The 25078-nt window shown below is 41.4% G+C and overlaps 1 protein-coding gene across 2 annotated transcripts in view; it reads right to left on the reverse strand.

Annotated features, from left to right (window-relative positions):
* The window catches only part of ARID5B (AT-rich interaction domain 5B), a 120699-nt gene that overhangs the window by 50475 nt on the left and 45146 nt on the right, over positions 1–25078 (reverse strand). For both annotated transcript variants that reach the window (XM_075154273.1, XM_075154272.1), the window contains one exon: positions 21021–21251. In XM_075154273.1, the coding sequence (XP_075010374.1) occupies positions 21021–21251 (231 nt within the window). The remainder of the gene's footprint in view (positions 1–21020; positions 21252–25078) is intronic.

Raw genomic sequence — 25078 nt, forward strand, 5'->3', positions numbered from 1 at the left:
AATTTGACAAGACTGAAATATCACAAGAAGTACATATGGCAATTCAGAAAATATAATCAGGGAAAAGGCAAAGTGAACATTTGAAAAGACAAATGATTTGATTTGCATAAGCAGATATTTGTAAGGCACCGCCCTCCTCCACCGCCTGAAGAGCACTTTCCAGTCGCTTTTGCTCTCACAGCTTAGCTCACAAGCGCAGTAATTGCCCTTTCTACCCCGAAGTGTTGCCCCCGTTGGCGACAGGAGGCTTTTGCTGGCAGCACCCAGCGATGCTGTGGGGCACTGCGAAGAGAAGACACGACGCAGCCGGGCAAGGAAGCAGCACAGGAGGTGCCAGGACCCTCTCCCTGTCCAGGGACCCTGACCCAGCGGCCCCAGCCGCAGGCACTGCCCCAGCATCCCCACTGTTCAGGGGAAGGCTGTCTCTCAGCCTCAACCTAAGCCAGGGCCCTGAAATACTGAAACTGCTACTGAAATAATAAAGGGGGTATTACAGCCCTGTTTGACAGGGCTTAGTCAGGGCTACGCTACTTGCTCCACGCTCCCAGTGACTGAACCCTGGCTCTCAAGTCGCAGGAAGCTTGTAGGGTTCCCAAGCCCAGCTCCCAAGCCAGAGGGACACAACAAGCCCAGTGGGGAGCAGGGGTTGGGGAGTAACTTCAATACTGACCTGTAAAAGGCCATTGCAATAGGGCTGCGACTGGCCGCTGACCCAGCATCATCCGGCTGTGTCAGGGCCCACCTGCTCCCAGACCCGTATCTCAGTGCAAGGCTGGGACCCCCGGCAAGCCTTGCCTGCAGACCGGTCTCTTGGGCTGTGCCTTTCTTTAGTTCTGCACAATACCTGATGTTGTGCTCTGTAGGATTAGGCTGCTGGAAGACTGGGAGAAAGCTCAAAAACTTCTTTTCTCTGCCTCCTGAAATACACCGCAAGAATTTTATTGACTAATCCCGGTCAGTCCCCTCCTCCTGATAGCATCTGGAAGGGCTTTCAGATTGCATGGGAATCCTCATCCTCATTTCCAATAAAGGCATTGCTCCACTCCCAGATTCACCCGGTCTGCCTGCTGCCGATCTAGGTTTTTCCTAGAAGCCTCCCCACTAGCCATGACCTGACGCTGCTTTGTTTAGGAAACATGACAAAGTGACATGAGAGGCCAAACCTTCTGTATATCTAATTTTAAACAGATAGAAGTAGCACCAAGACAAATCAGCACCTCTCCTGGATTTCCAAGTACACTATTAAGTAGACTTGGACTTCAACTAAGGTGAATATGAAAGTTCATTGTCCCAAGAGATAAATATTGACTGAGGAAAAGCAAAGGTCAAATTGGTCAATATTTACTCAAGAAACTCTAAATCTTGATGCAGTGTAACGTACACTCTGAATGTCTTCATCAGCTACCTCTGGAGATCTTTTCATTACAACTAAGGATTTTAAAAGTATAATCTTCACCCATGTAAAATTCATAATTAAAAAAAAGAAACTCGCACACCCCTAATGCAAATAGGAAGCTTTCTGTGCCTATGGCCTCAGCAAAAGGAGATGTGTTGATTTGCAAATGCTATCTGCCCAGTCTGCATGCCAAAACTCAGTGGCCCTGACCTCTGAAGATGTGAACAATAAAAACTTTCTGACTCATCGCATGACAGTATTTCAGACTACCAGGAACAGAATTTCTTCTTTGGTAAGGATTAATGCACTCCCTTCTCCCCCCGTCTCAAATATCTGTAAATTAAGGCTGAAATTTTATCTCAGGCTTCTATTTCACGTAAGGAATTACTTTGAGACAATGTCAATCAAGAGCTTTGGGGGAGTTACAGTCCTATTATTTACTGTGGCAAGTATATTAGTCCTATTATTTATCTAAGATTTCAAGCTTACTGCCTGATTTCTGAAGGTCTTCTACCATGCTATTTTTGTCTGAAGCCACAGCGCTACGGATTCTTCTTTCCACAGAACAGCACTGTTGAAAACAAAAATTCCAGGAAAATTTATAATGGCTGATTTTTCTGAAGATGCATGAGGAAGGAAGACACACGAATCCTCTGGAGTTTCAATGAGGTTCTTCCCAGAACTCCGCTCGCCACCTTCACACTCAGTGACCGGAAAGGTACCAACCCTCCTACTCCTCTGTTCATTCAAACGGTTTAGCATGGCAGGTGAACTCCTATTTCTAACCTTTTTCTTCACTAAACAGTCAAACATAGCACAGATTTGTTGCAATCACCATGGAGATCAGTTGGTTTCAAATTAGGCACAAACTGTTTGTTTCCTTTGCTATTTTTATTGTGTTTTGAGCCTATTATGCTCCTCCCACCCTGCCCTTTCTTTATCTTTACTGGCAAATGAGAAAATCTTACTTTATTGGGAAGTCAAATCCTAGCCACAGCTGCTCCTGAACTCAGTGGGGGTGGCAGTGGTCCCCCCTTCTCAATTGCCTTCCCCTGCTGGTTGGCAACCAAAAAGTCTGCACGAGGTCAGAGTCCACAGCTGAGATGACATGGAACGCGCAAACGAAGTCCCTGTTAGCTGGAAGAAAAACGTGAGCCTCGCTCTATGCAAGTTCATAGTTAGGCCTACTAGAGATGGAAGAATTAATTTATTCTCTGCAAGAGGGAATAATAGGTAGGCTTCGGTCTCACCTCTGCAATGGCATGGATGAACCACCAAGGGCTGCCACGAGAAAAAAGGCATTATCCTGGTGTAACAAGGAGGGACCAGGATGGGGATGGGGACGGGGATGGTACTGTACAGTGAGGGGGGGTGAAAGGCGAACACCTGGCCCAAGGAACCAAGGAACAGGAGGACTGAAGCCATGGGGAGTGGGGGAAGCCAGACTTCTGGGCTGTTTGGATTACACACAGAAAGCAAATAAATCCAGCACACGAAGCCAGGCATGAGTGTCACTCCTCCACTGGGCAACACCTGGGCTACTGCAGCTAGAGGCTACTGAGCATCCTCTTGCCATGGAAAGGCTGTCCTGCACCAGCAAAAGCATGGAGAAGTTGTTATTTGATTCCCAAAGATGTGAAGTCTCTAACAGAAGTTCCTTTGGAGGCGCAGAAAAAGACACAAGGACCGATAGTGCTGAATGTAGGTTTCCCACAGCCCAAGTCAATGGGCTCCCTGTGCCAAAAATGCAGCAGGCTGGGATCTGACAGTCCCAAAGATGCATATGCCAAACGCAAGTCTTTCCCACAGTTCTGTGACAGGTACATCGCTTCCTTTAAAACAGCATCAAGACTCCACTGAAACATCCCTCTGCTTCTGGAATCATACGATCCATAATGTGGAACTTAAGTTTAAATTCCAAGACCAATTAAAAAAAAAAAATCAATGAAATGCTTTTATGAAACAGGAGATTGATCTGCAGCTTAAAACTTCCAGTAATGTAATATTTTAGAACTTTAATAAATAATGCTTTTATCTTGATTGCAAAATAATACCCTGCCATGAAAACACAGAGCAGAGGTAGGAAACTGTTCAACAAGAATTAAAATGTCACACTTTGCACAGAACGGAGCATTACAATTATTGGTGAAACACATTTTTCAAACTTGTTAACACAAAATTAACAATTACATACATCACTTAATTCTGTAAGTGCATATCTCTCGAAGTACCCATTAGCTAACCATGCCTAGTTCAGTTTTAATATACATGCAGGCTTTGTAGCACAGAGGGGATGTAACTATGTGAGTGCTGGCACAGTAAACCCTGAAATGGCAAGTGCTATTAAATTGAGATGCAATCACGTTGAAAGGGAAACATTAACAAACAGCAGACAATTGAGAAGAAAATACAGGGTGCTTGTGTTCTAATACATGTGCTTCAAAACCTTATATAACTATTCATTGTCTAGTTCATCTGGCCAGGGGCCCAGTTTGCTCTATGCTATGCTATACTAATTTTATAATAATAAACTGTTACACAAGCTTTATGCAGTCATGCATATGAAGAGGTTGTGGAAGACATTACATTTGATTATCTTTCTAGCAAAGACACCATCTTGAAATTAAACATAGCCTGGTAGAAGTATATATGAGTTTAAAAAAAAAGAAAGAAAGAAAACAAATGCGAGTATATCATTAAAAATAAAAAAAAAGAGAAAAAAATCCTTTAAAAAGGCTCTTTTCCTCCCCTGAATATCACCTTCACATTACGCATGACCACTAATCCCATAATACAATGCAAGAATCTGCATGTTCCTGGAATATGTTCATTTGAAGACAATGAGTGATTTTTGGAAATGCATGCTTTTTTTTTTTTTTAAATACACCTTCTTTTCGTAAAAACAAGGCAAAATGGTTTACAAAGCCAAAAGGAATGCGTGAAATAGCTGGGGTTTAAAAACCCTTTATGTTATTTGTTGCTTTAGCATGAACCAACATGAACCACTGATATGCTTCAGCTAAGATTTATCTGTACCACAAACCAGTTTGTAGGATAGCAGTTGGAAAACATGGGGATGAGAGAGACGGGGCACAAAAGCATATACAGTACGAACCAGATGCGATCCAGAAAAGTCATTTCATATTCCACATTTGTCTATGGAATTGTCTGAGAATTTTCTGCTGAACATTATTTCCAGGTTTATCACAGCAGTTCAAAACTGGCTATATTTAGTCACTGACCAGTGCCAGAAAGCACTACCAGACTATAGGATCATGGCATATTTTAAGTTTGATATCTCATCAACCATCAAGGCCAGAAATAAATGCCTTTTATAATCAGAAAGAGTGAAAGCCTCAGACCTCCAAAATACATAAGGGATTTTTTTCAGCTCTAAGTCACCAGATATCAACCTCAAAAATCACATTATTCTGATTACCATTGTGCGTCTGCTACTTCCCGACCACCCCCTACATATTTTGATTTCAACATTTTAAAATCTAATCTAAAAAACCCCACTAAAGCTAGTGAACCAATGTTTTATGTGGGCCCCTGAGGCACTTCCACATGCAAATACCACCACCACATACCAAAAGCGAAGAGTCAGCAGTCAAGTGGCACCAAAGTCAATGGGTGTAGGAGCAAACCCCAAAAAGCTTTAATGCCAGATTCTGATCTAAATCACATCACTGTCAATCCCAAGTAATTGACTCCTGTGGATTTACATGAATGGAAAGGAGATCATAATCTTGCTCTTAACCTTTACCTTTGAAGTAGAGATGGTCATAAATCTGATTTTTCTATCCAACAGGAAAATGTCAGAATTTCATCATTTTCTTCAAATCGGGGCAGGCAGTCAAAAAAGTTCTGAGCAACACTAACGGGCAACTATCAGGCTTTTTAATTTTAATGTGTCTAATGAAAAGAAACCAACTGAAAATACTCCTACAGATCAAAACTACTCTGTCTCAAATGGTGTTGACATTAAACTGCGTCCCACTGAACCATGGGTCCCAGGGGCCCGTGCTCCTGTGCTCCACCATGTCGGCACCAAGTGCCGCTGCGATGGTACAACCACTGGGGAGATCGTGGAGCAGCACCAGATCTCATCCGGAGACAGGGACGGGCACAGGACGCGGCCACACTAGCATTGCTGTGGCAGAGTTGTCCCCAAGAGTATGTCAACTCCATGATAAAGTTCAGTCCTTCCAACCCTAGGCCAAACATTTCCTTTCAACCTTTCTGATGGGGGCGGGGGGGGGAAGAGGAAAAAAGACCAAAATCCAAACAGACACATAGTGGCTGTGGGCCGTTACTGTGGAAAAGGTTTCCATTTCATTCAAATGGCATCTTCCAGTGACAAAAAAAGCACCAAAAACTTGACTCAGAAGAGTGAGAAAACCTCCTGTGAGGTAAAAGTTAGGCCAGAATTAAAAGGCAAAACGAGAAGAAGTGGGAACGAGGTGGCACTGCCAGAGAAGGGCTGGAGCCAAGCCTCACGCAAGGGGTTTGTCTGGCGCTTAGACCCGTGCCTGGAAATCTTCACCAAAGGAAGCACGAACTTTACCTATTCTCTAGCTGCAGGTGGAATACAGCACAAGGTGGCAAAACTTTCCTCAGCCATTAAGAAGTGTTTGTTGACCTTCTATAATTTATTTTAACCATTGTTACATTGTTTTGGTCTAGGCTCCCAAAACTAAGCAAGCCCAACCAACTGCAACCTCCTGCAACTGCTTCTGGCTGTGCAACTCACCTCATCTCTGCATCTGATTGACATGCAACTTGGAGCTCGTATTTGCGACTTCGGGATTGCCCGAATTTCATGGCTATTCATGCTTAGACCCAAACAGTCAGCACAGCCCTGATGCCTTCTCCAGCTCACCTGAAATGGGAGCTGATGTTTCTGCTCATTCATCCCGGCTTCCTTTGCTCTCCCGAATATTTCTGATGGTTGCTAGGCAACTATTGTTGAATACATGCATGAGGCATTAATTGTCTGAGCACTTTAAAAGAGGAAAATTCTTTAAAACTGAGGACATTGCCATACCAAAAATAGGATATTTCCTTTATGAAGGGCAACACTCGTGGCTGGGAATGTTGATGGCTGCAGTATGTCAGAGGCTGGATGAGTCACCGAGATTACTCACATGCAGCGCAGCACAAAAGCAGCGTCTTAGGAGACCTGACTTTATTATAAAGTTTTATTTTAAATGAAGTGCTTCAGATCTAGTTTTATCTTCTGACTGCTGTCATTGGGATATCACGGTCTACATTTTCATGAAATTAATGGCGTTGGGTCCAGCTGCTGTTACAGACAGTGTTAGAACTTACCGAGTGTATCAATTCACTACCTTCTAAACCCAAAATGGCACTGGCAAGTACTCCTCTTCGCTACACTTCAAAGACATACTGTAGTCTCACTGCTGATCCTAAGTGCTCCTTAACCGTAAATGTGGATTTCATTTTATAGGGTCTTTTTTTCCAAAATACATTCCAATGTCATGATCAAGCTCTAAAGACAGTAAACACAGACTTCCATAAATTGACTTAAACTTCTAAACTAAACAACTGCAAGGATTTGCAGCTAGGTAATTTTTGGTTTTTTTTTTGTTTTATAACAAACCCATCTCTACCATAACTAAACATTCACAATGTACATGTATTCATCTTAACTACAGGCTGCCTTTCAAAACAACCAACACCAAAAAACCTCTGAAGAACCATCATTTTTTTGGCAAATCAGCCAAATTATTATGGTTCATTGCAAAATCGGGATGCTATAAAAGAATGAGGGCAACTATACTGCTAATTTTGAACATGGTATTCTGAGCTAAGAGCTGCTAAAGACCCTGGGAATAATCTTTTCCCTGTTTTTCAAACTTGTCCTCTAACTCTGTGAAAGTATGTAATGGGACACAGGCTCATCTCAGCAAAGTTCAGCTGAGGTTTGTAAGACTTTTAAGATGAAGATGAAGTGACTTATTTAATCAATGAAGTGAGAAGTAGAATCATCAACACCTACTTAAAGTAAACATGCCACCCCACAGCAAAGAGCTGTTTTCACTGGGAGTTTAACTTCTACTACAGTTGCAAATCCAGAGTAAAACACAGGAGGGTGATGACAGAGCTGGAAGGTTGCACAGTACCTCTGGGTTGAAGCAGCAGCAGCGTCTGCGAATGTCACCCACGTTAGCAGGATGATCACCATTAGCCTTTTCACATATTCTCTTACCCTTTCTGTGGGCTGAAACTGCTGATTTCAAATAAATTCCTCCTCTTCTATTACTCACTTGTTGCTAACACCTGCTTTTTAATTAACATGCTCTTTAAAGCTATTACGCAAAAAGGTAAGGTGACTGGAGATGTCTGTGCAGGACTCATCAGGGAAGACTCATGAAGTCAGTACAGTGAGTCTGTAGATGATCTCGCAGTGTGTTGCTGCACATTTAAATGAGATGCTATTGAGTTACATTTTCCATACTTCAACTGAGGAGACAGCCCTTTGTAGAAGTTACTGAAGTGGCCTAAAATGGACCAGATCCAATTCTCCCTGAGCTGATCTCCCGAACAGAGAACAGGCAAGGGACTGATGAGCCCCCAGAGACCAGAGCAGAGGAGCACGCTGCCCAGTCGGTGCTCCGAGACAGGCAACTGTTCATGGTGGATGGAGACTGGTAAGGAGAACAAAGAGGACATGGGGTATCAACAGCCACCAAGCTGGACCAGTGAAGACACTGGCGTTTAGCTCCTAATGTACCAGGTTCCTGCGTAACCTTGTTCTTCAGCCTCTGGTCCACAGAGCAGATGCAAAGCTCTGCCTAGTCTACTTAAGAGAGTAAGCACATTTTAGGAAGGTTTGTTTTATAATGGACACAAGATCCAGCACAATCCAGTCTTTACTAGCCCAGATGCTACAAATTACATATATATTACAGATAGTAACAGTTTTTAAGGCCAGAACAAATTAGTAGGATATTAGCGCCTCTTTTACTTTCTGCAAATACTGCCTACACGATGTCAGAGTGACCACTGGATGAAGACAGTATCTCTTCCTTGAGTAAGGGTCACGTCTTTTGGAAAGCAGTCTTGATTTAAAAGACTCAAGTAATAAAGAATCTATGTTACTCCTAGCTAAGTTGTTCCCACGGGTAATTACCCCTTGCTGCTAGATAATTGTGCCTTAGTTTCAGCATTAATTTATCTGTTGCCACTCTGAAGCACGGGGTCCTGCTATGTGTCTGTTTGCCAAATTAGAGAGGCCTCTACCGTCACAGGTCTGCTCCTCGTGGACGCACTAACAGATAGTGATCGGGTCCCTTCTTAGTCTTCTCCTCCATGCGCTAACGGATTGACATTCTTTAGTCTTTCACCTGAAGGCAAGTTTTCTGTGCCATGAATTGTTTTTTGGGTCCTTCCTTAACCCTGTCCAGTATTTCAATACAACGTACAAAGCATGGGTGTCAGAATCAGGCACAAAGCTGAAAGTGGGGAAAAATCTCTTTAATGAAGTCTTCCTGCTCTTCCATGTTCCTCTGCAGCCCACAGTTCAGAATAATACATTTAAGTATTAGTAGTGCAGTTATCCCATGAAATTGTATCACCCTTTCTGCAGAAAGCCATCATCATTTGACTGACTTACCAAAAATGTTAGCTCTTAGGGGGTTTGATAATGATTTCCTCTAGCGTTACATGCAGCAGTAGTAACACTTTTCTATTTCTTCTCACTATTCCCCTGCTTATTCATCTAGGAACCAGGTTTGCTCTCCTACTCTAGTCAATTGGTTATCTACCATTACCCTCAAGTAATTTATGGCATTAAGACCAACACAGCAGCCCTGAGGCACAAGGAAATGCTTGCCTGATCACTAGAAGACCAAGATACAGCTATTTATAATACCAAGGCCCAAACTTCAGCTGAAATGTAAACTCTCACAGCTTCACTGGCCTTTGGCCATAATGGACAATAAATCAATTAAAAAACATTACAAAGTCCTAATTGCCAATGATAAACCTACAAAAAAGCAACACTTTTTTTTTTTAAAATTTGCCTTCACATTCATAACTTACGCATAAAAACAAGGTCCTATGAAGAAACTACCAGCATCCACTGGCTACCACTGGGAAGATACATGCTCACACAGTAACACATCGGTACCTTCTCCAGTGGACACAAGCAAAAAAAGGATTGCTGAGGTCTCTTTATCTGTTTGCGTAAATGATAAACTAATTCACATATTGTCCGTGATCTGTCTGATCAGGTTTACGAAGATGCTGACAGGTAATGAGAACTTATTCAAACAGCACTGGTATCAATAGAGGGAAAAAATCCTCCTCTGGATCACCCTTAAGGCCCGCACTTGATTTCAGAGAGAGAAAACTATAGCAAGAATTGTAATGCCCTATTTTGCCTCTTTTGCAATTTAATTTAAAAACAAATTCACAAAAACCCAGCCACGTGGAATTTAAATTCTGCAGAAGTCTCACCCACCAGTAATTACTACTGCAGTGTTTAAAATTTTAAAAGAAAACAAACCCAAACCCGAACAAAACACTATTTTTCAATTAATTTTCTTCCTCTGATTTCTCTCCACATTGCATCATCTCCCAATTACTGTGATTTTGCTGAGTGTGCCAGTTTCTTAAAGACACAGCCATAAAATGTATGGACTAATTGTTGAGCAGAACTGAAGAGCTATTAAAACTGCAATAGTACAGCACTTCCAATGGTAGTCTATTATTTCTACATGATTGGTTTTGTACAGTCCAACTCATGCAGTGAAACTCTTAGATAAATTAACTCCTTCATTTTGACATAAACATCAAAGGGAGAATTAAAAGAGAATGAACATTATTTTCTGCTGCTATTTCAGACATACTGTTCATAACACCCATGCATGTTCCTGGAAAGTTACAAATTATCTAAATTGAGAAAGCCATTTGCTGTTTTATCAAGTCTGTAATACATAAAATTTGGCTCCAGAATTATCTCATTTTCCCATTTCATGTTTCCCTGTCATCTACATGGTAGAGCATGTTTACAGAACTTTATAACTATAATATACAATTCAGTCATTTCTAAGCAGCTCTATAAGAGTAAGTCTGAAATGTACACATTTTAAAGATTACTTAGTGAACACCAAACCCTTTCCCAGCTGTTTTAAATTTTGAATTTCCCAATAAATGAATAACATACTAAAAAAGCAAACAAGATCTGACATTATTTAGTCTAAGTTTCTAAAATGGCATAACATCTGTAGCTAAAAACAATTTTGAATAACTATATTTAACTAGAGCAGTATTCTATTATTCATAGCTCATTTTCCTTACAGACTAGGGGACTTAATGTGGTGTTCAAACATTTCAAACATCTTTTAGTTGTTTAGTCCTTCCAACAGCCAAACTGCAGCAAAAAGGGGAGAAAACCAAAATCCTCACTCATATCTTTTATATATATTCATGTGACCAACCCATGATCTTAGTTAAGTGCCACAACTGTTCATTAACGCACATCACAGCCCCCCGGTCAGCACTGTGGGCTTTGAAACCATGCCAGAAGCGGGGGCTCAAAAAATGCCACTTTGACCTTTTTACTACTAACTTCAACCTTTATTAAAATCTCTAAGACATCAGCTCTGTCTCCCTCTTCTACCATCTTTTACCTGCTCCCAAAATACCTAACATTCATTCATTAAACGGAAAAGTTTGCTACATTCTTACGTAATGATAGATTCCCCTTTCACTTGCAATCGGCTTGTGAAATGCCTTTGATTAAAAAAGAGAACGAAACGTCCCCTCCCCCCGCCAAACAACTCTAAATTCAGATTGCTCACTCATTTCCAGGGAAATCAAGCATGCTGCCTAATATTAAAAAATCTCGCGGCATCCAGGCAAGTTTAGCTCCATTTTACGTTCCTCTTATTAAATTCCAACTCAGCAACGCACGAAATGCTCACCCTGCTCTTTGCTTGCTTTTTTAATTTCACGTTTGCATCTTCACATCTTCAGCCTGAGCATTTGTAGGGGGATAGAAGCTGATTTTTTGCCCAGCAGGGTTTCCGTTCCCTACAATAGAGTCACCACAACCAGTAGTCCCATGGAGTAAAATGTAACTAGAGACAAATAGAGGCTTTGATCATTTTTATGGTGCTCAAACATAGATTGTGGGGGGGAGAGAAATCATGCCTTTTTTTTCCCCCCACCCTAGCAGTAATTAACTAATTATATGTTAAGAAAAAAATCAGAAAAAGTTCACATGAGTCATTTATGTGTTTTCATTCTTTGTAAACTTTCTGGCACACCCTATACGCTTCATTTCTTGCTTTAAATACGTAAGTACTGGAAAATATGCATAGTATTTGGAACCAAGGGGAATGACATATTAATTCAAAGTTTGTTTTGTGTAGGTTTGCGTTTTCCAGATTTGAAATGAAACTTCAAGGAAACGTAAAACTCGCCTGCAACCTTTAATTTATACCCCCTTCACCCACGGATTATCTAGAAGGTATAAGCTATTCATTTAAGCGGCACAGTGAAGTATCATCATTAGGTGGCTTAGTTGCCCGGGATACTCCTATCAGCCTGACCAGTAGGGAACCTGGGAAGCGTGAGCTCCAAAGGGGGGAAAAGTAAACGAAGTAATGAGTAACAGTTACAGCTCCTTAAAATGTGTACATTAACCTTGGTATTGGGAAACTATTTGCTTTTTAGAGGCAGCACCCTCTGATTGAAATAATGACAAATATTTTGGAAATTCCATCTGAAGCCGAAATGAAATTACTCAAGTGCACTCCGGCAGAACAAAGCTTTTTAGTATATCTTCAAATGAACTCAGGTAAGTTTACAAATGGCCTATACCTAAAAGACCATTAACTAAAATTACATTTGTTTTTATTGAAAGACAGCCTCAAGTGCTGACATGTAATATATGACATGTGATACATAATAATACTCTTAAACCAGTTCTGACATAATATCTCCCAAGGCATAATAACCACAAATGACTGCTTTAGTTAAGAACTAGCCAGGAGCAAAATAGATCCATGTAAAAGTAGCTTTAACCATAAATACCTCAACAATATTTTATGTCACTTTGTAAAAAAGTTAAAGGAGTCCCATAATAATTAACAACAAAAACTTCATGTTCTTTACTATTGTATGGTGGTTGTGAAGGGTTATTTCATAGTCCCGCAGCTGCCAATGCTGTAAATTATGCAGGCACCAAGAAGCATTAAGGAGAAATAATAGCAATTTAAACTAAGGCTGACGTAATTCATGATAAACAGTCATTGGAAAATATTACAATGTTGTCTTTTTTGAGTGGGTTTAATCAGAATAATGTGACCATATTCTGACATAAACCACTTCTCTTTTCCATTGTATGGGTGCAGGAATGGGGGCCCTTCCCTGGCTGCATAGGTCTCCCCTGCTCCCGGCCACCGCTGAGCCCCGGCACCTCGGGCATGCTGCTCACAAGGCTTGGGATGCCGGTGGACCGAAAGCTCTCCTGAGACAAAGCTCAAGAGTCTGGGCAGGCCCGGTGGTCCAAGGGAAGCACCGAAAGCAGGGGAACCGTCAAACGAGGATGCTCGGATGAAGGCACATTGCAAATAAAACAAAGATGGCTCTAGAAATGAAAACACGTATGATGGACGTGGCTCACACTCATGATGAAGGCAGCTTGCCTTACTGTTCACTATAATGACAAAAAGTGATTTTGATAGCTGAATCATAAAACTAGCCATCGAGTGGAAATCTTCTATAGGAGGAATTAGTCATTTATATCTACAATCAGTTAGTGAACGGGCACCAATAAAACAGACGGGTGTGTAATAGATGACAAAGCCCATGTGATAAGTTACATTTATCAGGCACAGAAGAACAGCTCACTCGCTAACCCTTCGTTTGCTGGACCTACACATAATTCTCTGCCAAACTCTGGCTAAGAAAACATGTAAACCCCACAATACCATCATGTATCCACTACTTAATTAAAAATTAAGGAGAAGTTAAAAGCACCAGACTGGAAGCAGTACGCCCAGGCTCTCGGCTGTGCCACAGGCGCTTGCAGGAGGGAGGATACCTCACCCCCGTCCGGTGAGAGCCCCACGCCCGGGCTGTCCCAGCAGGGAGGCCGTACCGGCCACCCCACGGTTCACAGCCCTGACGCTGCCTTGAGCGGCCGGCTCGCGGCCACGCGCAGCCCCGGAGCACCACGGGCAGGCAGCACCACATGCTCACAGCGTAAGCCCCCCTCTCTCCCGGACTGCTTCCCAAGGGCCCCCGAAGGAGCCATACCGATTTCCCAAGCGCCCTCGCCGTGCCCTCGCAGTAGCACCGGCTGGCCACTGCGAGCTTCTCGGGCAGCTACCCCGCTGCTCTGCGCAGGACAGACGGCCACCACCAGCCCGGCTGCGAAGCGATGCCAAGGGGCTGGAGGAAACGGGCAGAAGCAGCTTTTCAGGCAGCACCTGCCCCTCCACTCAGCATCTGCTGCCTTCCTGTGGGCAGCGGGAACATGCAAACCAAATAAAATCAGCAATTCTGTAGATGTTCTCCATAAAGGAGTTTTGATTATAAAGGGAAAAATAATCTATCTTAATATTTATCCCGGTTACAGCGGTGGTTGCTAGTGAAAATGTACCAAAAAAAAAAAAAAGTAGAAGCTAACAGCATTTGTTTCTATTGAAGTTCTTGCAGACAGGAAGGTATTTTATCTTACTTTACCACACATTACTTATGTTCACTTAACAGCTTGCTGTTAAAATTGGGTGAGATTCTGCCCTTGGTTAACTGGTGAAAATCTTGAGTAACAGCCACTGAAGTGGATCGATTTGTTTTGGATTTACGCCACGAAGTGAAACAGAATGTGACCCCTTATCAGTGCCTTTTTGCTTTGAGTATACAAATATTTTATGCATTTCAATGAGTGACAGAATGCAAAACTTGCAAATATTTATTTTTAGATGTATGGGGAAAAAGCAATTAGAGCTAAAAATGTTAAGAATGAAGAAATCACTTAACAGAAGCAATTATGTTGGGCACATAAACAGCTCTGCCTTCAGACATTTTATTCAAATGCTGCAGAGCACACCAGAAAATATCAATTGTTTAAAAAAACTGCAAGTATTTTTTCACAACCAAAAAATCAATCATTATAAACAACATCTGGGGATCATTAATATCTTACTCTACAGTTGAATTAACAAAATAAGAAAGAGGTCTGACCAGAATCCAGAACGTTTCCAGATTTGCTTTTTCAAGCTAAAAGCTTGTTTGCAGAGGTGGGGTGGGAGGGAAGAGGAAATGTACATTTATCTATATTGTATATAGCACTATTATGCATTAATCATTAGTTCCCCTCCAGCTATGTCCTGTTTTTGTTTTGAGAGTTAAAATTTGAAATATTTAGCTAAGCCACCCTGCCCAGGACCTTGGAAAAGATTTGCATATTCTTCAGACTGTTGGAGATGCCACCGTAAAGCTCCATCTAAGGAGGTCCCAGTACCCAGGCTAATAAAAAGCCTCCATACTCCTCCTATCGCATTTCTAAATGCTTAAACATTCTAGTCTTAGCAGAGGAGCACTAACATCGATTCCACTCTAACATAACATCTGTGTTAAAACAAAGAAGCCCGAAGCACCTATCTGGAAACTTCAGCGTTTCCTGATACAAATTTTCCTGCAGGTAGCCAAAATAGTCAATAGCAATAATGCTGATACTTTACATCAGCTGAAAAACATTAAAAACCCACCCTTTCAGGCCTAAGTACAATTTTTGTACTAGAGCTGGTTTAAAAAGAAAAGCTAACTTTGACTCACACAAATCAAGAAAGTCACCAACAGGAAAACTGTATTTCATTTAGACTGGAAACATTCTTTCTTCTTTTTTTTTTTTTTTAAAGTCTCATTCCCTGCCAAGGTTTTGTTTTGTTATGTTTTACCCCTAAACAACTGATTTTATCTATGAGTCACAAACTTCTGTAAACTGAGATGTATAACGAAAGCAAAGACCAAATTTCAGCTATACCAGAAGTAATGGTACCACTCTATTCCCTGAAGCCATCAGCTTTCATCCTACACATTTTTTCTGGCACATGACCTATCCCTAAAAAGTCCGTTCTTCTTCGTAAGCGCTGTCCTGCCATGGCTTCCCTGGTCAACGACAAGAAGGAAGGTAAATCCTCCTGAAATCATTGGCTCAAAAACCCCGGCGGCTGGGAGGATGGGTAACTCACCCCTCACTCCTAACTACTCCCTGCCAGCCCTGGAAGTGAGAGAATCTGCTTTCTGCATCGTTTTACGGGGAGATTCGAGTTGTTGAAGGTTTTGGGTTTGGTTTTGTTTTTAATATAGATGATTTTTCCCAACACAAGCAATATATCGTTAAGATTTTTTGGTGGAAGGGGAGAGAAGGGAAGTGGGGACTGCAATGCCCTTTACACATCATTTTTTCAATGAGCAGTTTCCCCTCTGTATTGCTCATTATGGTAAAATGAAGAAGTCTCATTTTTCAGAGAAAAAATTATATTAATACCACAGCAGGATGTAGTTCTCTCACTTTTTGGTATGAAATGTTTTATAAAAAATTGGCCTTTACATGCAAAAATAAAACTTTTAACCTTCTTTTGGGGGTGAACAAGTGTTTACGCTACCCCAGGGACCAAACAGCTTGTTTAATGGCATATTGGACCCAGCATGCTATAAAAATAATCCAGAATGATTTAAAATTTACCAAATAGATTTTAAAAATCGAGATGAAATAAGGTATTCAGTTTTCTCTCACACTTCTGTTTATAGAAAAAGCAACGCCATGCTCACAAAATGAAAGCGAGCCTTCTGGTTCATCTTTAGCAGGCAGGATTTATAATATTTATCCAGCAAAGCACCATGACAAATCTTCCTGTGCGAGATTTTCACCTGGCGAAGCCAATGGAGCTGTAGAAATCCACCATCACCCAAGCACCTGACCCTCTTGCTTCTAAGCTGTGTGTCTGTTCCTGCTGCCCTGCGAGTCCCCAAGGCTGGAGAAGGTGGAGGACATGCCGATAGACACATCTATACGCTACCTTGCTGTAGGGGCCCACATGCATTTGGCAATGCAGCCCACAACTGGGTCGCGAAAGGATCCACGTTCCTCCACGTGCCCTGGAAATCACTCCATGCGGTGGAGCACGCACAAGTCTGGTAGAAGGCCAAGACACCTCCTTCGGACAGGAAAATGCAGAGGACGTATGTTGCTCTAGCAACAACTGCACCCTGATTTCTGCCCAGTGACCCTCAAATCCATCTTCTGGACACCGCACAGGCAGCTTTGCCTCCAACTAGATCTTTCTGGTCTATAATGAAAACTATTAGGACCCCTATTTTTTTATTCCTTCTCTCTTGCAGCACATATGACCACACAGCAAATGCCAGTAAATTATACACATTTACAAAAGTTATTCAATAACAGTAGCCCCAGAGGCTGATAAATGAAAAGGATTTTGAAAAATGTCTTTACCAATGATCTTGAGTTGGAGGGAAATGAATTGTTCAGCTGGTACATATTATTTTTATTTTAAGGGAGCAAGGGAATGAGGAAATAGGGTTTTGTTTTTTTCCACATGCCAATTAATAGGAGCAGTTAGATAAAGGAATGCGTAGGTGAACTCTAGTCCGCACAGAGAAATAAAACGAGACCGTGAGAAGAACTGATCCCATTTGCTCACCCTGCTGCGTCCAGCTGGTCCCTCCCTCGGGCAGGCAGAGACAGCCCGTGGGGCTGTGGCAGGGACTCCGCTGCCACTGCTGCCCGGGTGCGGGCCGAGGTCTCCCGTGGCCCTAGCTCAGAGCCACCTGCAAGCCTGCACGGGCTGGCGGCACCACCAGGCAGGGCTCAAGCCTTTGTGCTTCAGTTCTGCCGTGGGCAACTCCACTCCAGCCTCCCGTGCAGGTTCAAAATCCCAGATTTCTTGTTCCTAGCCAGCAACACCACCATTTCATTATCCACCTGGGCTGTTTCGTGCTGGTGAGGACCTCTAATTGCTCTTACTTCAGGAGGGGAAGAGGTACACAGTCTGACTGTGGTCATATCCATGAACCTCGGCTATCAAGACATCCAAGCATGGCTTATGTCTTCTGCTTTCTGAACAGAAACGAGCTTCTGAGCCTGTTTGCATTCTGGAGGGGAACCCTCCAAGGCAGTTAGATTAACTAATCAGTAGTTATATCAACAAGAATGGGAGCGGGAGGCTTCCCGCTCACAGCAGTCTTTCCTCTGCAAATGGAGAGCAAGTCCTTCCCTGGCAGGCTGCAAAGAAATAGATGCAAATGTTTGAGCCTTCCAGCTGCCGAGCCGATTCCTCGGCAGCCCGCTTCTCCAGCGCCTCCTCGGTGGGACGCTTTGTCACACTGAACCAAGTTAGAGGAGAAGCAGAAAAGGACTTCGTGAGAAAATCGGTCCTGAATATTCCTGCCCAAACCACTTGGGCACGTGCCATACAGGCAGGACGGATGCAGACCCAGGTAGCCGCAATGTCGGCAGCAGGTACTGGCTGCGGTAGCCCACGCTGAAGCCGGTGGGGAAGCTTTCCCCAACCTAACCCTTACAGAAGCTCTATGGAAATACAGAGGCCATCCACGTGGGACCGCCTGACGCATAAAAGCATCTCTTCCAGACACATCTGCAGGACCTGACAGACAGCATATACATATCTTTTCTACTTAAAAAAGACAAAATCCCACACCAAAAAGCAGTATTTATTGTCAAAAAAACTTAATTTTTCTTCCTCATTTCCTGCTTTATTTATTTTTTGTTAACCCCCACAGAATGGGGAAGAAAATGGGGCAGATGAGAAGGAGCTGAACAAAATATTTTTGTTAAAAATGTATAATAAAAGTAGAGAGAATACTTCCTGGAAAAAGTGTTTTTTCTCTATTAAAACTGCCTAACAAGGACAACAGCTTACACGCTGCGGTGAATGGGGCTCTTTGTAAAGGTGTTTCTGGTGTCTCACTTGTGACATGTTGTATCTGTCACACAGTACTCTAACACTCAGAGAACGTGTAACACCTTCCCCAACAGCAACATTTCTGAAGAAGACCTGGCATCTGTATCAGAAGCCAGCATTTCTCACATAAAGGTATTAGCAGACTGTATTTCCCAAATTTTGTACTCGCTTTAGAGTTTGGAGAAATTCAAGTGATGGGGAAATACACATGTTCCTATCTTGTTCCTTCTGCACACTTCTTTCATTTGCAAGGTAAGAAATAGCCAAGCCCTTCAAATTAAATGTGTCTGGATCTCCTTATAGACACCTTTTAAGAATTTTAGTCACATTTCTGTAACCTGGTGTCCCCTCAGATTTGACTGATAAATACCAGTGCATTAGAGTAATCCATTTATCTACTGTACCACCCTGCCTCTGTTTAGCTTTAGCAGTCATCACTTTCCACATGTGACATCAATCTACATGATATCAACGTAAACTGTTTGTATAACGAAGTGTTGTACATTTTATTGTCCTGCCAGCAAAGAAAAGGATAAAATAGCACTTTGCCTGTTGCCTTCAATGAAGGTAATATAAATGACACCATACATTTTGCAATACAGAAATGGAACCATACATCGGCCAGTTTTTTCTTCCTAACACAGCAGGGCTTGCAAATTTTACCACATCATTATTTTCATAAGAAATACTTTTAAAGAGTAGTGTTTTTTTGTTTTTATAGGCATTTTTAAAAATCTGCTTCTTAAATCAAACTAAATTTTAAATACACATTATTAACTTCTGTGGCTAAGATTTCTGTGGCTCTGGTTTGATAATGAGATAATTGCCTTGCAAAGGTCAAGAGAATGGCAGTTAGCTTTCAGAGACTGAACAAAGCACTTGCTATGGTTCACTAAGCGTAGTTTCTGCATCACTCCACATCTCTTTGATTCATCTATTACTAATATTCCATGATACACTTACATTATGGATCCAACTATTTCAACAAACCTGTAATCAAGGAATGACCCTGAATAAAATACTCCACAGAAAGCAGATGGTACGCTCATCAAACGCCTTCGAGCCTAAAATAATCTTTCCAATATAAGAAGGATAGTCAATTAAAATGGAACTTTATATTCTGAGCTGGAGCTCAGAGTAAATAAAAATCAACATGATACTATTGTATTATTGGACCAAACTTCCAGGGCATTTCATTCATTTTTTTACCACCTCTACCCCTTAAGAGCAACCAACACTTTCATTCCGAGTTCATTCAAAGCCTGTAATGTTTTGTGTGAGTGTGAGCGGACTTGACAGTTTCGGCCTGATTCTGCAAAAGCTTGACATCACAAAATTAAAACTATTCACAGCAGTAATGTGCTCCAGTGATGACACTGCATGAGGAAGGATCTCTCTGCCTGTTGAGAGCTGATCGGTGCAGCAGCAGAGGAGCAGTACCTCACAAAATGCCCCAATGCCACCAGTTAGGCTGGCGTTTCTCTGCCAACACAAGACCTGGACTGGGTGCCAAGCTCAAAGCCAGCATGCTGGAGTTAGGAAAAAGGGGGAGATGATTCTCCCATCACAGGCATCGTTGAATCCCTTCTCTCTCACTCCCATAATTATATGTTAAATGCATAATCAGAAATTCTCTCTCTCAGAGACCACAAGAGCTTCCTTGCAGAGATGTAGGGATCTCACAGAGCAAAGGTGTACCCACCACTATGCAAACAGACTTTGTTAGCATTAGCTGCAGCGCTCATCCACCTGGTGATATGGGTAATAAAACTTAATTCGCACAGCATAGGTACACTGCTAAAGAAATTACACTGGACCCATTACTGGAGTTACCCTGGGTGTGTACACAACATACATTCTGCCACATATTCAGAAGCACATCCACTGCCCTTGGGTTGATCTGATACAAAAAAAGTGTGAAATCACCTGGCAGCTATCAGGAGTTGAATCTTGCAGCCCTCTCTCCCAGCTGTAAGGGGTTGCATAGTCCTCTGGAGCTGCAGAGTATTCTCTACACCTTTTGAATTAAGAGGTCACCTCCCAGAAGTGCCTCTGCGCTTGTAAAATCAAGCTCTTAGCACTGGCAAAGGCCCTGCTGAAAAAGCCCACGTTCCAGGAAGGCCAGAAACACACCAGCTACAGCTCACACTTGTTCAGGGCCCTGGGAGCATAGACACGGTTGATGAGTGCTCTGCAACAGCAACGGGACGCGCAGGGAGTCTCTCCTCTTTTGCATTTGTTGGCATATTGCACCAACAATGACGTTAAAAAAAAAAAACACGCTTTGTAAACCTTCAGGAAAGACATAGGCTATAGGCAAATGGTTAAGGTAGATAAATTTCAAATCCATACAAGGGATCCTTTCACTCATACCGAGCAACTGTGCTACACACTCTACCCGTGTAACATTATCTTTGATCGTGATAAACTCAAGTTGCAATACTGAGATCATTAGTGGCTAGAAGCCTTCAGTCTCACAGAGGAAAGAGCACATTTGGTACTTAACATTTCAAACATAAATAGCATTGGTTCACTTCAAAGGAATCACATCTTCCCCTTGGAAATCAGTGGACACTTAAAAAGAAGAAAAATGTCTTTACTTGTGAGAAAAAGAAAATAGCTGTAATGTGACTTACCAAACTCATCACATATACTTTCATTTTCTATTAGAGTAGGATGATCAAATGTATCCCGACAGTAGAAGATTTGGGGGTTCTTGCTTGTTACTGCAATGCCTCCCAGGGCTAAAACAAACTGGTCTGTTAGTATTGAAGAAGGCTTGTCCTGAATGCGCTTTAACATGGAACGGTATCGACAGTACTGTGGGTAGCTGAGAATTAGCAGGTTTGAATCTTCATCATCCTCACCTGGAAGAAGAAAAGAAAAAAAAAACACCCTTAGTATGTCAGAAAAATACAAAACAAGGGCTGTAACTCAAGTATCTCAGAAAACTCATGGCCCGCTGGTTCAGTCTTTTCTCAAGACCTAGCTTTTATAGCACAGTGGTTTTCAAAAGAAAGGTTAAAATTAGAAATTTAAAAAAAGTTTATTGAAACAGCTTCTTTTCTGGCTTTCTGTTCAGTTCTCCCACGCTTACCCACAAGAACTCTACCTGGATGAGTAAGAAAACACCGCTCCGCAGAAGTTGGCCAACGGCCTGAATCAAAGCGCTCCCCATACTTTGCCAACTTGGCTGCTTTGATAGAAACATTATCTGTCATTTTTACTCAGCTCCCTATACAGCCTTACTGAACTTATGTTTACACCAGCTAACGTCTTTTAAAAATAATAATATACAAGCCCCAGAGCATACAGCTATTAATTCTCCTTTGAAGTATCTGATACTGGCAACTACCAAAGGACCCCTGGGCAAGGGAGGTGGGCTGATCTGACCTGGTCATTGATGCTAAGCTACCCCAACAGGTGGAAATAACTTTCCTCACATTAACTGCAAATGCAGCAGGACTCAATAAAACACCTACAGAGCACAACGAGCAAATGAATCTCGAAACAGCTTGTACTGTCGAAATATGGGCTCAAAATACAAAGCAATCTAGAGCTCAGACTGTTCCATTCCCCCAGATTTTAGATGATATTAGACATAAAGGCGGCAGATTTTGAAATATCACAATCAAGTTTCATCATATGATAACCAGCAGGAAACCTAACAGCAAAAAAACCCAACCAGAGACGCAAACATGAGAAATTACTCATTTGCAGGTATGCAGCCAGTACTTAACAGCACTTCTTTTTATGCTCATTTATCTCCTCAGGTGGGGTAACTGAGCATGGCTTTCCATGCATGCCAATGAAGACAAAGCAAGAGCATGCAGTTTACGTTTTCTGCTGTACTCTGATTACTGAATAACTCAGCTATTTCTTCTGCCAGAGACAAAAGGTCTACTATTTAATCCCATTACCAATACTGAAATCATCTTTCTTACCCTTAAGGTAAAAATCACTTCAGATATTGAAAGAAATGTCAGATCAGTTCTCCCCAACTAAATACGATGGCACAACTCATCTTGATTCACGTGAGGCAATGGAAATGTTGACACATAAGAGGCTAAATTTTAAGAAGTCTCTGGAAGCAGATATATCACCTAGAATGTCATCACTGCAGACGAATGCAATACTGCAAAAAAAATCAACACGGCAGACGGACTTGGGAAGTACTGTTTTTACAAGCACAGCTCCTGAAAGCCATCACTTTTAAAAACTCAGAACTTTTCCCACTACCCTGATGTAGGTGGGGAGATCAAACAATTTGTGTAAAAAGTAAGAGTAATACATTTTGGTAAACAGCATTTACATTACTTTTTTGAGAAAATAAAATTTATGGCCCTAAAACCTCTTTTGGTCAATCAGGATGTGGTCATGCTTTTCTTTGTTTCCAACAAGTAAGTATCCCATAAGCCTACACAACAGCATGATTGAGCCAATTGCTCCTGGGAATAAGGCGCTCTCTTCTTTATTAGGAAACTCGAAAAATCAGATCAGGAAAACTGTTCTAGGAATTAAAAAGCACATGATCCACCCTTTAGCTCCTTCGAGAGTTTCATATACGCCTGCCTGACAGTTATTACTACTTCATACCTTTGTGTAGATAGTAGTGAGCTGAATCTGTTGATCTGACAGCACTTTTCTTATGCCAGGATGTGGTCAGCTTTTTAAACAGGGTGTATATAAATGTATGTCCCATGTGCCTTTGTAGTAAACCATTAGTTTCTAGACAAATGTGCTGCAAGTCTCTGCGCAGAATTACACAAACTTTCTACCTCTGACAACTGATGACTTAACTCAAACCCCTGGCATAAATTAAAATCAAGTCATTTTTTACAGGATCACTTTTACACATGCTTGTGCAACTCCAGTAAGTACTTTATGATGCATTTGTTTCCTTCCTTTATTCACTCCAGGTTCAATAGATAAATCTAAGAATGAACAAAGGCTGAATAAACTGAAGATTTGTTTAGTGAAAGACAAACAGAGTGTTCCTGGAACAAAGACTTTTTTCCTCAACCACGCCCACATGAGAAAAGGGAAATCAAAGTAGACCAATCCCTAATAAAATGCAAGCCCAAAGAAGAAGTATTTTTCTTCTAGCAAAATTTAACATGCGCCATTTAATGGTGGGCTTAGTGTATATTGCTGAATATTTTTGATAAATATGATTAGAAAGAGTTTACTCTTAGGAGGAGGAGAGATCAAAACGTGGATCACATCCATTAAAATCAAGAAAAACAACAAAATTTCTAAAAACATTTAACTGAGCTCTTAAAAAACCAAGATGCTGTATTTCTGAATCTCATTTTAGCTTCAACAGAGAGAACATGGTAAAAGATAATACCTACAGTATGCTGTTTGTAAGGCTCGACTGAAATTACTCTAATCCCATGCTTATATCATAATTGTGTGTTTTAACCACCCCCTCCAATGTCAATTTTTCATTTATTTATATATTTCAGGGCTGAAAACAGAGAAACTGTAATTAGGAGGCAAGGTTCCACCCCTGCCTTCCGAGCGCTGCCTATATATGCATAGATGTAATCCAACAGTTCCCTTTGTGAGGGGTAAAGAGAGCTGGGATTTGGCACAGCCTGGCATTTATGTTGGATTACATGTTCTTCAAGTTGTCTTTGTAAGTAAGAGATGCATGAAATGCCAAACACAATGAATCTATGCAAGAACTGACTTTTCAAATCAGCACAACCATTTTTAATATGTAACGCAAGACAATTAAAAGCCCTAAAAGAAAAAAAAATAAAGCCTGCTAAAAGCATGAATTCCTAACAAATCCGTCCAGAGCCAGAACTATTTACAGAGAAAGCAGAGAAATACAAAACTGTAACTCGCTTTTTGTTTGCTTGTTTCGGAAACATCAGCCTATAATGTTATTGCTAACTGCCATAATCTACTCTCAACATCAGTAAGCATTTTTTTCTTTAAAAAGACCTTCACACCAGGATTTTATAGAGCTTGATGGAAAAACTATGCATGTTCCTTCCTGTACCTAATTACCTCAACTGCAAAAGCTGCCAAGTATTTTGCCCTTTAGTTCTTTTAATCGTATTAGTGCAAATGCATTTGGATGCCAACAGAAACAAACATTTAAAGATTTTTGCTTAAAAGATTCCAAATATGTACGAGACTGGTGCTAGGAAAGCACACTCCACTTCTTCCCAGAAAGCACACAGTTATTTCTGCAGAAGAAATATGAATTTGTGCCTCTTGTAAGACTAAATGTCTAGTTTCGACCCAATTTAAGTAAAATAATGTCAATATGAACTGCTCTCACAATGATTTATGCTACCTTCTGTTACTTTATTACATTAGACATTCCTTTCTCTAAGCTTTATACTTTTCGCCGTGCTCCTAGCAACCACATAAAGCCTGAGCACCAACTTTACGCGCCTGGCACCCTTCCAGGCTCGACTGTTATTGATAATTATATTGAAGTTTCAATTTAATTGCTACTCTGTTGTGACACAGAATATTTTTTGTAATTAGGCATTTCCCATTTGCTGTCCATTCATTTTTTGTATTACTGAAAACGATTTTTTTTTCCCCAGAAAACATAAGCAGAACAATGATATAGATAAGGGTACGTACATCTGTTACTATCATTACCAACACAGTGATGTGAAGGGAACAAAAAAAAAATTTAAAGGAAAAAAGAATTGTGAATATAATT

This window comes from Calonectris borealis, chromosome 7 (genome assembly GCF_964195595.1).
Source record: "Calonectris borealis chromosome 7, bCalBor7.hap1.2, whole genome shotgun sequence".
NCBI lineage: Eukaryota > Metazoa > Chordata > Aves > Procellariiformes > Procellariidae > Calonectris > Calonectris borealis.